A 12,192-nucleotide genomic window follows, 5' to 3' on the forward strand; every position below is an offset into this window, starting at 1 on the left:
TGTCAAATCTGCAATTATTTCCTGTGTTTCTTTAATTACAGTTTCTTTTCCTTTGTCAACCTCTGTTTTGTCTCTAGCCAGCTCGGCTGTCCAGACCTGCAATTTCATCACTCCAAATGCTATCTACCTCTAATCCTCTAGTGTTAAAAGAAATAAAAAGAAAATATTTTACAGTTCAAAGTCTCTTGGAACTTGTGTTAGCATCAGTTTTGGAAGTCTTGAGTTTCCACTAGATTTCAAAATGGGAGGTGCAGCTGGGAAAAAAACCCCACACCACAGAGAAGACTATTTGCCTAAAGTACGTGGTTAAAAAATCCAACCAAGTAAGAAAGCTTAAAAACAAAACAGCCACACAACGTTTCCTTACTTTTAATCTTATTTCTGTTTCTCCCCCACTCCCAATTGCTTTGCGAATTTGTAATTCACTGCTTCCAAAGGTTCTTCAAACTTGTTCTACTGGTTTTCAGAAGCAGGCAGACTTGTTTTTCTAAGCTCTTCAGTATACTAAGCGAATTTATTTAATTTTTTCATTTTGCTCCTACAAAGAATCTTAGGACACTCCTTGAAGGGCCCTAAATCACTCTGTTGTAGCATATGGATATATTCAGTGTGTACTCCACAATACTTTAATTACCTGGTATATGAAACCATACAGAGCTGTGCTAAAATGAAGGCACTATTTAGCAATCATAGAGACCTTGATCCAGCAGTTAATGGAAAGGTGCCTCATCATAAATAACACAGCCACCTCCAATAGGTGCATATTTTAATGTAAACCTTTTCCCCGCTATCATGCAGCCAAAATAAAGGGAAGCTCTACTTTTCTTCTCATGGGTGGAGGTGGCTTCACAGGGGCCTCCCAAAAGTGGCCAGGATGAGTTCTACCCTATTTTCACCCCTATCAAGGCCCATGTTTCCAACGAGATGCACAAACTATAAAGGCGGACAGTCACAATTTTAAGGTGGTGCAAGACAAGGGCCAGGCTGCCCTGACCTCTTGTCTGGGACTGGTCCCTGGCTTCAGCAGCCTGGGAGACATGACTTGTGCCCATCACCAGAAGCAAGAGGGTGGAGGTAGAATTGCTGCTTGTGTTTTGTGAGGCTGCGCTTCCTCCATCGGCATAATGAAAGTCTGGCCGAAACGGGAAAAATGAGAAAAGACAATGGTGTGGCAGAAGGGAGAAAAAATGCTATTAGGCATGAGCTTGGTCAAAAAAAATAAAGATCTTGCCCTGGAGAGCCTGTGCACGCTACTCTCACACCAGCGTTGGGCTGGGAAGTGAGGCGTCCCGGGGCGGGTGTGACGGCTGGTTTGCCCCCAAACGGAACCTTTGTTCTTCGTTTTTCACATGGGGCTGCTCCCGGGCAGGGCCCGGCCGGCGGGTACCGCCGGAGCAGCGCTGGAGGGCCCGGGCCGCGGGCACCGCGTTGAGCGGCCCCCGCCCCGCCCCGCCCCGCTCAGGGAGCCGCGCTGCCGCCCCCTGCAGGGCCGCGCCGGGACGGTCCCGCCGCCGCGGGAAGGCGGGCAGCCCGCGGGGCGGTCTGTGGCCGAAGGGGCTCCGCACTCACGGCCGCCGCGTTTCCGAGGGGCGCTGTGGCGCTGGCAGGCGGCGGGGAGACCGGGACAAAAGCCGGGGCGGCGGTGAACAGAGAGGCGGGGGGTGAACGGATCCGCTACTCGGCGGCAGGCGCTCCCCTCGAGACCCTGCGCCCACGACCACTTCGCCCCAGATGCCAGGCAGCATCTGTCCCCGCCCCCGCCGCCGCACGCGCTGGAGAGGAAGGGGGCGGAGCAGCCGCCGGAGGGGGCGGGCTGGGGCGGGGCCGCGGGCGGTGAGGCGGGGCCGGGCGGAGGGGGTCAAGGAGGCGCCGAGGAGAGTACCACACGGGCTGAGGCGGCCGCGGACCGGGGCGGTGGGGCGGCGGCCCTGGCACGGCGGTGCCCGGGGGCGGGAGCCCAGGGGTCTGGAGGAAGAGGAGGGCCGTGCTGCCGCGGGGAGAGTCTGGAGGAGCACAAGCGGCGGCCGGTTCAGGGGCGACGGCGGAGGTGAGTGAGCAGCGCTGGGGAGGCCCCTCGCCTGGCTGCGGAGCAGGCGGCGGGTCGTCCCTGTCGGGGCGGCGGTTGGGGCGGTTGGCGGCGGGGCGGCCGTTGCAGGGCGGTTGGGGCGGGCTGTACCTGCCGCCCCGTGCGCCGCCTGAGCGGAGCAGGGCGCTGACAGCGGCGGAGGTGCTGTGTGGTGGGCGCCGGGCTGGCAACGGTGCCGCGCCGGGGGCCGGGCCCCCGGGGGGGTGGGGGTGCCGTGCCCGGGATCTTTGTGCGGAGCCGGGTGTGTGTGTGTATGCGCTGGGGGAGGGGAGCGGGGGACAGGGCGGGTGTGCTCAGCGCCGTGGGTATAAGAAGCAGATGAAGGGCGGGAGAGGAGGGGGGAGCTTTGCAGCTGCTCACTTGACTTCGGGGTTTTTCACAGGGGGATGACCGGGCTGCCAGGACGCTGCCGAAGTGACTTTTGAGCCGTGTGTGTGTGCGCGTGTGTGGCTCGGCTGAAAAGAAGCTGGAGCGTGGGGTTGAAGCGCAGCCCGGGATAAAGGGTTTTGTTCTGAGGGGGTGTCATGCCGGAGACGGGGCCGGGCCGTGGGGAATGGAGCGGTGACAAGCGCAGCGACGGGGCGTGAGGTGTCGGCGGTGGGGGTGTGAAACCGTGACCCTGGAGTCTGCCGGGCGCCCCACTGCCTGCGAGCCCTGAACAAAGAAGTGTGCACAGAGCCGTCGGCAGCTCTCGCATGTAAAATAAACTTAAAAAAACAACCATGACCAGCAGTAGAAAATTGGGTGGAGGGAGGATTTGGTGATAAAACCTTGTTAGGAAGAATGTTTCTGAGGTAAAGGGATATCTTCAGTTCTCCTTAGGAGAAAAATGCAAGACTTACTGCTCCTGTGGTTTTGAGGCCACTGTCATATCTGTGCATTGTTTTTTGTTATGGTTTTCTATGTGTGACTAATCATACCTTGTAACAAGAAATTTCTTTAAAACAGATTTTTAGATTAATTTTATTAAATAGAATAAGCCAAAAAAAAAAAAAAAGAAGAATAAGAGACATTGACTGTACTCTTTGTTGTCTGCATTTGCAATTGACTGAATTGTGACTTGCATCTAGGGTTAAAAGTGCTGTCTTCTTTATTTCAGAGCTCTAGGGGAAGATGTTGTCTCTTCTGACATCTTGCGATTAAGATACCTGAGAACAGGTTCAGTAAGAATTCAGATTCCTGGAGAAGACACTTACGAATGTATTAAAATAAGAAGCTGTAACCATATTTTTTTCCTGTCATCTATACTGCATAAGAAACCATAATCTGAAGCACTTCTCAGACACCCGCCCAGAGGCATGAAGTCTGCAAAGCTTGCTGTCCAAACTGACCATTTCTTAGTAAGTGGTACTTATCCACATTTGTGGTATGTATGTAGTGCTCTGAAGAAAAATCACTTTCTTTATTAAATTTCCAGAGGGAACATTTTATTATGGACAGCTTTTTTTCTGGATGTATACCCAGACAGATTAATGCCTAGAGTTGAAAGGCGTTTAACATACACTGAAAAGTTGGCTTCCCCTCAGTTTTTCCAGATGTATTGTCTCCCCTGTATACTGGGGACACACACAACTGCATAAACTACAGATGCAGCCATGGAGCTGTATGAACTTTTGAGCCATATGCGAAGTATTGAGCGTTGGTATCAGACACTACTGCATGATGTCAGCTGAACTGTGATGTGTTATGCTAATCGTATTAAAGCATACAAATGGAGTGACACCCTTCCTGCGAAGAGGCTGTTAAGATTTACAAGAAAGGTTAACTGATTACCTTAACCTCTGTCAAGTTATGTGCAAGATGAACCTGTATCTCCGACTCTGAGATGTTGAAGGTGTACTGCTGCTTATGACAAATCCAAGAGAAGAACCTTTATAAAATGGCTCAAACCAGTTTGCTGCAGGGAAAACAGTTTTACTGTAGGGAGTGGGTTTTCCACAAGCTTCAGCACTGCCTCCAGGAGAAAGCTAACTGCAGCAATAGTGTTGCCAACAAACCATCTCTTGTAGCAAATTCTGGGAATAATACCAGTGGTGTCTCTGGGAAAGGAGCTGCCTGGGGTGTACTGTTGGTAGGAGGGCCTGGTAGTGGGAAGACAGCCCTCTGTACTGAGTTACTGTGGCCAAGCTCGCCTGCAAATATACAACGAGGCTTACATCGTCAAGCTCTAGCCTTCCATTTCTGCAGGGCCCAAGACTCTGACACACTGTGTGTTGGAGGGTTTATTAGAGGTTTTGTTACACAAATCTGCCGCAGTGGACTGATCCAGGGATATGAGGACAAACTAAGAGATCCTGCTATTCAAAGTCTTTTGCAACCTGGGGAATGTGAGAGGAATCCTGCTGAAGCATTTAAAAGGTAAAAACAAATTTTAAAATAATACTGGAAATAAAACCCAAATAAATTCCGGCTTTTGTTTAGGTCTTCCTTCCAAAGAATCTACAATGCAGGTGGTTTAACACATGCTTGTTTCATGGCTTCTTGTCTCTATCAGAGCTTGCAGACTTACCATGGAAAAATCTAAGTTTGACCTTATAGTTTACTTTTAAAACAAAATGTATTATTCATAGTGAATTTATTTACATATTTATATTAATACCCTCAGTTGTAACTGGTGTTTTGGAAAGACTTTAAAGTAATTGACTTCAGAGAGGAAAATATGTGGTCAGTGGTCTTCATGTGATGTAAAAGTAAGGCAGTTCTCCTTCACAAGCTTGAAACAGACCTTTTAGGACCCTGGCAGAAGCTTCCAATGTTGTGCTCTGTCTGAAAGGAAACTGAACTAATGGATCTCTGGGTCTGATCCAGCACATCAGTTTTATGTTTGTCTAAAAATATGTGGTAGGAAGATGTTGATTAACTCCTTATGTTACTTCTCACAATATGTACAGATTATGTCAAATCTTTCTTGCTACTTATTTTAAAGTACTCTGAAGTGTTGAGTGGATCAGAAATTTATCAAGGGGGGTCTCCTCCTCTCCCTCAGAAGTTTGTCAGCTATCTAAGCTGTATGAAAATATGTATTTACTTAGTGTTCTCCAGCAAACCAAAGTCCCTTCAGTATGTCACTGAGAACTTTGTTTCTGTAGGGATACCAATGTGTATGTAAGCCTGCATATTCACAGATGTTTTAGAAGTGTGCTGTCTTGAGCACAGCCTTCACAAGCATGTATCTATCAGTCTTTGTTTCTTTGGATGACAAGAAAAATTCAGAAAGGATAAGGCTTATCTCTAGCAACAGACCTTCAGTGGATTTTGTGGCTAGTATAAAACTTTCCCAGAATATTAGTTAAATTGAAGTTCTTTAGTGCTGTGTAGTGACATAACTTTTTGTGGTACATAAGGGTTTATTGGACAATGTTTGCAGTATAAAAAAAATCCTGGTTTTGTTTTTTGTTTTTTTTCTATCTCTGACTGCTAAGACTGGGTAAACAAGTTGAGGTTGAACTGTAGTGCTTGCTCATTGTCATGGTGGTGTAAAAGAGCATCCCAGCTCTGATGGCTGTTAGGTCCTTGCCTGCTGAATAAAGAGGATGCATGTCTACATTGTTCTCAGTGTAGTGTCTTAAAGCAAAACAAATAGTCTAAACCAAAACTAGCTCTGGATTTTTTTTTTTTTGCTAGTTTCTAAGTGAAGATGCAACTTCTAGCAGCTGTTAAGGTCCTAATTTCAGAAGTATTAAGCCCTCTCAATTTCTAATGACTAAAAATTGGGTGAAATTAAGTGTCTATAAATGGAATAGCAGATTGGCCATCTAGCTTTAGGCAGTCTTTTAAAATCATGGAAGTGGATTAATCTGGTGAGTAAGAGCCTGTTTATGTTTAAAAGCCTCTTACATGGAAATCTTACTAATTTGGTACAGGCATGCTCTCTCTGAGAGCTTGAATCTTTCTTCTGTTTTAGACATAGTTACCTTACTCCAAAGAACAGCAGTTAGATGAATGTCTTCAGACAAAAATGCAATATAGAAATATGAAAGATAATTATGAGTCAGACTCAGCTTTTTAGGTAAGACTGCTTCTTATGAATACAGGGTTTAATGACGGGCAGTTTGAGTATTTAGGTCAGTATACAAGGTTCTTGGTTTCATACTGGAAAAACAAAATATGACACAACATCTGGTACTAGTAGTAGTAACCATGAACTCTTATTATCTTATTATTACAGTAAATATACTTATGTTGAAGTACAAGAGCTTCAGTCAAGATTTTCTTCTTTTTTTCTTCTTTCTTTTTTCTTTTTTTTTTTTTTTTTTTTTTCTTCCTGTATTCCTTTGCTGTCCACCTACCCTGATCTGCTCTCGAAAGCAGATGTGGTAGCTAGTCTTCATTCTCATATTTCAGATTTAAGGGAGATGAGGTGTTAGAGACAAGGTGCTGTGCTGGGAATATAAATTTTCAGCTCTGTGGCAGGGGACCAGGAGATAGCTGTTGACAGCAGTGCTGCAAGCTTGTTCTACTGCCTGTATGATACACTGTCCACAAATACAAGGAACGTGGCAACCCCATTCCCCTTCATCGGATACCTCAATCACTTGTTAAATGAACTTTTGTTAATGTGTAAAGCGTGGAAGAAAGAAATGTTTAACAAAAGCATAAGTTAGCATTTTTCATGCTTTCCGAGACTTTTCACAGAGCATTTCGGTATTCTGGTCTGGTGTGTTTATATATTATTTCTGTGAAGTGAAAGTTGTAATGTGGAATTGAGTTCTAGGAAGACTTAGCAATCGTCTGATTGCCTTTTGCATTGCATAAAGGCACTGAAAAAGCATGAAGCTCTCATCTCAATGTTCCATTGGTTTTACTTTATTTTAATTTTCTTTATTTAAAGAGGAGAAAGAGCTTTTTTTGAAGACACTGTCAGACTTTTGCTCTGCTTTGCACAGCTGCTCCAGACCTGGCTATGTATTCATGGCCTAAAATGGAAAGGCTTCTCTTCATATGTGCTAAACAAGATTACACTATTCTATTTTTGTGCTAATTGTCCTAGTAATAGTAAGCAAGAAAAATTTTCTGATGCCTTGTAATGTGCCAGTTTGTAAACAATGTAACATTCTTTAGTAAAAATACTGAATCTTTTTTGAAGAACTTTTAAAATATGTTTTCAGCAACCCTGATGGTCACAATGATACATATGCAAGTGATGACCTAGAAAGTTAAGACTTTTCACCTCTGTTTGAATGCCTTTTCTTAAGTTTCTCATGTATTTATAATCATAAAGTGCTCTAAAAATTCTTTCATGGGTGGATTTTGCAGATTTGAATAAGCTGAAAGGGCTTCTACATACAAATGTATTTAACAAGCAATTCTTACTGCACTGATAGCTGAGGGGAAGAACTACTACTTACAGCACCGCTTCTGGGGCACTTTTCCTACACATGCAGTTCTGGAGCAGAAAGCAGTCTTAAACATAAGAGAGAATGCTGAGGCCTCACATTCAAATTTTAGGTGGAAGTGGAGCAGAAGGTATAAAGGAAATGGCAAAGAGTTTTACAGACTCTAGAAGTGAGAATACAGTATGTCTTAAACTGAAATAATTTAATCAAAAATCTCTGTTAGGCTATTCTTCTCTATTTAAACAGAAAAGTTGAAATCAGAATAACCTAATTTTACCATACTATCTCTAGTGTTGTCAATAGAAGTTGTTTTTGGTTTTGCTGCAGCAAGTTTATACTTCCAGTGATTAGTAGGAATACAGGCAGCTATTCAAGACCATGAGGACATAGAGGAAGTCTTACGTAAACCATGGATAAGGCTGAATGTGCACACTAGTCTGTAAAAAGATGTGTACCCTTATGATCCTGCTTCAGACAGTAGGGCAAGGCAGGTATCTCCCACAAGTGCTACAGTTAAGATTAGTGTCAGAAGGCAGAGCTTGGTTAATTCACAGGACAGAAAATAGTCTGTACTAGAAGTGTAGACCTAGTTTACCCTGCAGAGTTGATTTATTTTGCAGCCAATGCTTTGAGTTTGAAAGATATCTATGACCAGAGCTCATGAATTCAGAGAATTTAGAAATGGAACAGCTGCCTGTTAAATAACATAATGCTGTTAAACTTGCACTGAACTCGCCTTTAGTGAGCGTTGGTGTAGTACAAACTTAAACCAAAATTTGAATTTTGCTTGGGTGAATTGCTGAAATCAATAAATCCCTAAAAATAGTGATTTTCCATATTTCCTAGCAGGTTGCTGCAGATGGACCTGCTTTGCTATCACTCACAGATGAAGTTTCTTGCTGTCTTCTGCATGTCTTTTCAAGAAACTTCACATCTTGTGAGACTTTGCACATACTTATTTCTCACATACTGAATTGGGTCAATGATGTTCAACTGTTTGTTTGTTCTGTTTTTTTAACTTGTGAAGTGTCCTAAAGTTTATTTCTAAAGTGTATCTAATATATTACTTCAGTGTGAGATGGTCACATCCAAGAGATTTATATTGGGGGAAAGATGAAGCTATGAATTAAGATTTCCACTTATTTGCATTCCTGAAGTTGCATTCCCATGCAAATAGCTGTCCCTGATCAGCTGGGACCCAGGAAAAGAACAATTTAATAGGGGAAAAGAAAAAAAAGCTGCTGAACAATTTGTGATTATATAAGAACTCACAAGTTTTATATAAAACTATAGAAGTTTTATCAAGCTGATGTGTCAGAGTTTATTGCAAGGCAACAGTAAACCGTGGCAGGTACATCTTCTTTACCAAAAATGAGTATAGTGGAAACTGTACCCCAGAACGTAAGTTTTGTTTGTTTGTTTGTTTGTTTGTTTGTTTGTTTGTTTGTTTGTTTGTTTTGTTTTTTGTTTTTTTTTTCAGAACGGACACCAGTTTTATTTTTTTTCCTATGCACACTGGTGCTAAATTTAATGTCATGATTCCTTTTGCAATTTCCCAGACAAGCACAACTTTTCTAACTCCTGATCTCTGATTCTTATATTTGAAAAGAAAATCCCCAGAGAGTTGACTAAACTGAACAGGTGACAAGAGATATCCACACCAGAACTTTAGAATAACACTAATAAAGAATGGTTGGATGTTGCTGTTTCTCTCTGTTGCTGTAACACGCCCTAGTGCTCTGTGAAGCTGTACCAAGTATTTGTGGTATAGTTCCTGTGTGTCTGAGTGCACAACAGATTTGCATTGTCTTGGAACATGCCCAATAATGTTAAGTGATATTAAATAGTAAAACTGTTTTATAGTTCTCTAGCATATGCAAATATCTGTAGACTTGTTTGTAAAAAGTGTGAGAGGTCATGTAAGGTTTTATGCTGACTGCAAGTTTGAAGCAGGGATTTGTCTTGATTAAAACTGAAAGCCTTCTTGTATGAGTCATTGTTTTGGACAGTGTTAAAGTACAGCAAATCTTATGCCAATAGTTATTACCTATGTGAAGTTACTTTTACCTCTTTGGAGGAGAACTCCAAAGGATTGAGCCTGTGATGTTTGGTATTTGGCAATGTGATGGAAAACTCATAAACAGCGGAGTAAAAAAACTCGGATTGTCAACCAATGATAACAAGCATTTCCTCCTCCCAGGCCCTGCACCTGTATTGGCTTTCCATGCTACTATTTTTTTTTTTTTTTTTTCTTCCCTGTTTCAGTCAAGAGTAGTGTATCATCAAAAAGTTGTAAATTGCAGGTGGTTTAGAGAGCCTTTACCGTTATCTAAATGATAAGAGGAAACAAGTTTGATTTCAAGTTTTAAGCTGTCTGACAATGTAGAAAAACACAGGTTTGTTCAGCAAATGTTCTGTGACAGTTGTCCAGGGACTGTACATCTGTACTAAAGTGCCATCTTTCTTGCTGTTTATTTAACATAGATTAAGGAAGAGGCTTAGAAATTGAGTTGTACATGGTAACAGATGAACTGTGAAGAAGCTGTTCTTTTTGGAACTCCTTGTATGATTTTTGAAACCAGTAATATAATTAAAATCATTGATTGTGTAGGCTTTACTGAACAATTAATTAGTGAGCTTTTCACTGTTTTGGAGTAGCTTATTCTTAATTGAAAAAACTTAAGTGGTTTTTGGAGTAAATATGAGAAGTTGAAGGCCAGCTTTTCTTTATTCTTTCCTCTTCTGTCTCTCTTTCCTGCCCTCCCTGTCCCCCCCCCCATCTCTTTTAACTGTTGACTTTTGCATTTTCTATAGCTAACAAAGTTTCGTATCCACTTGAATGGCTGAGGCTAGGGATTAATTAGAGTATCCTGGCTTTCATGGAAGCAAAAGGGGTTGGTCTTTGATATGTTACCCTACAAACTTTGAGTTGTCTTTGCTAGTGAATTAACCGCAGCACATGCATCTGCTGCTGTTTGCAGCTGGCAGAAGCATGACAAGGATGTAACTTCTGACTGTTTTGCTGGCACTCAAAAGTTCTCTGACTGCTGTGAAGATTATAATAGCAGTATTAATTTTGCTCGGGAGGGTGTGAGATAGCAGTGTGTGATATACTCTTCTCTTGCTTTACTTTTTTTTTTTTTTTATGAAATGGATTTAGAAGTCTGGTTTTACCATGAGCTTAGTAGGGTTTGAAATAAAAGATACACTGAGAGGCAGCACATCGGACACAGTTACAGACACCTGAACTTGGGCTACTGGCAATGCAAAAGCTGCTGGGATTTCTACCAATTTGTTCTGTAAGACATTAGTAATTCAGTATTAAAGGCATCACTTTTTTATATAAAAGATTACTTTTCTCACCTAAGTCTCAAAGACTGGGAGTGGTATGTGCCTTTTTCTCTAATGCTCTCCTTTCTTCTGGTAAGGACTGCTACACAGTCTTTCTCTCTACATCTGAAGCTTCGGTACAGTTTTGGTAGCTGTAGCTTTGCAGTGGTTACAAGAAGGGTATGAATGTAGATCTTGTCAGGCTCTCTAATTTCACAGAGTTATAAAATGGTAGAAACAAAGCCGAGGACTAACTATCCCATTTCATGTGAAGAAAGATCTGAATACATAATGAATTAGTTTACAAGACCCTATAAAGAAGGAAGTTTTTAGATTTCCAGTGTGTTTATTCATTTACCATATGTAAAATTCAAATGTGCAAGTGACTGATTTTTATCTCAAGAGAGAGGCTTGGAAGGGGACCTCAGAAAATAGAATCTATCTTCTCTGGGCAGAAGAAACCAAGTCTGTTAGAGAGATGCTTGCTTCATCTGCTCTTACACTTCACAATTCTTATTGAAAAAAAAAATAATCCATACATCTGAGTTTTTTCTTGCTATAATCTAAGCTTATTACTGCTTACGGTGTTCTCCAGAGACCTGGAGAATAGATTCTTTGTTTCCTTTTTTTTTTTTCTTTTTTTTTTTTGGGGGACAGCCTTTTACGTATTTGAGTGCTGCTTTATTCTCACCTTATCTTTAAATAATTCCAACTTGTTAGGAGCCATAACCATTTTTAATTAAAAGCAAGCTCAGATATGAAGCTGGTTGGTGTTTGGTATCTTTTTGTAGACTTCTTGTGGTGCGTTGATTCAAGATCTCAGCACCTGGAGCATGCCGGAGAAGTGCAAGCAGAGCTCTAGCAGGGGAGGTTCTCCACAGGCTCTCCCATGTAGAGTTTTGCCTGTTTCTAGTTTGTTTGAAATTCCACAGAAGATGGGTGTTGGAAGCAAGCTCTCCATTCTGTGTGATTTAAAGCTAGATTCACAAAAGGATTTAAGTGTTTCTGCTTTTTAAGAAACTTAAGACTGTCAAACATATAGCCATAACCAAACATGAGGTGCACATGTTTCTCTGCCACTGGTAGTACTGTGTATTCAATCATAATGTAATAATTACAGTTTGCTTCAGTATCTCATTTCTGGTGAAGAAAGTTTGTGTCAAAAATATGTACCTTCAACATCAAGTGGCTGAAGTACTTTTTAATTTGAAAAGAAGTTTACTAATCAAGATTTTTATTATTTTTAAAACATTACAACTCCTATAGGTTTCATCAGAAAGGCTGGATGGTTTTACGGTCTTTAGCTCCTTGGTAGATTGATGTTCATACTGTGGAGGCTTACACTTAGGGATTGTGTAGCAAGAGACATAAAATATTAAAAATAGTAGACAAACTTCACAGCGCAAAGCTTTTATGAGTCTTTATAGGAAGCAGCTACAT

The 12,192-nt window shown here is 42.1% G+C and overlaps 1 protein-coding gene across 1 annotated transcript in view; it reads left to right on the forward strand.

Annotated features, from left to right (window-relative positions):
- The first annotated feature begins 1,842 nt into the window (after positions 1-1,842).
- Positions 1,843-12,192, forward strand: part of ANKRD50 (ankyrin repeat domain containing 50) — a 42,872-nt gene continuing 32,522 nt past the window's right edge. The window contains exons 1-2 of the mRNA XM_065062099.1: positions 1,843-2,047; positions 3,186-4,444. Coding sequence (XP_064918171.1) covers positions 3,966-4,444 — 479 coding nt within the window. The 5' untranslated portion in view covers positions 1,843-2,047; positions 3,186-3,965. The remainder of the gene's footprint in view (positions 2,048-3,185; positions 4,445-12,192) is intronic.

This window comes from Columba livia, chromosome 4 (genome assembly GCF_036013475.1).
Source record: "Columba livia isolate bColLiv1 breed racing homer chromosome 4, bColLiv1.pat.W.v2, whole genome shotgun sequence".
Lineage (NCBI taxonomy): Eukaryota > Metazoa > Chordata > Aves > Columbiformes > Columbidae > Columba > Columba livia.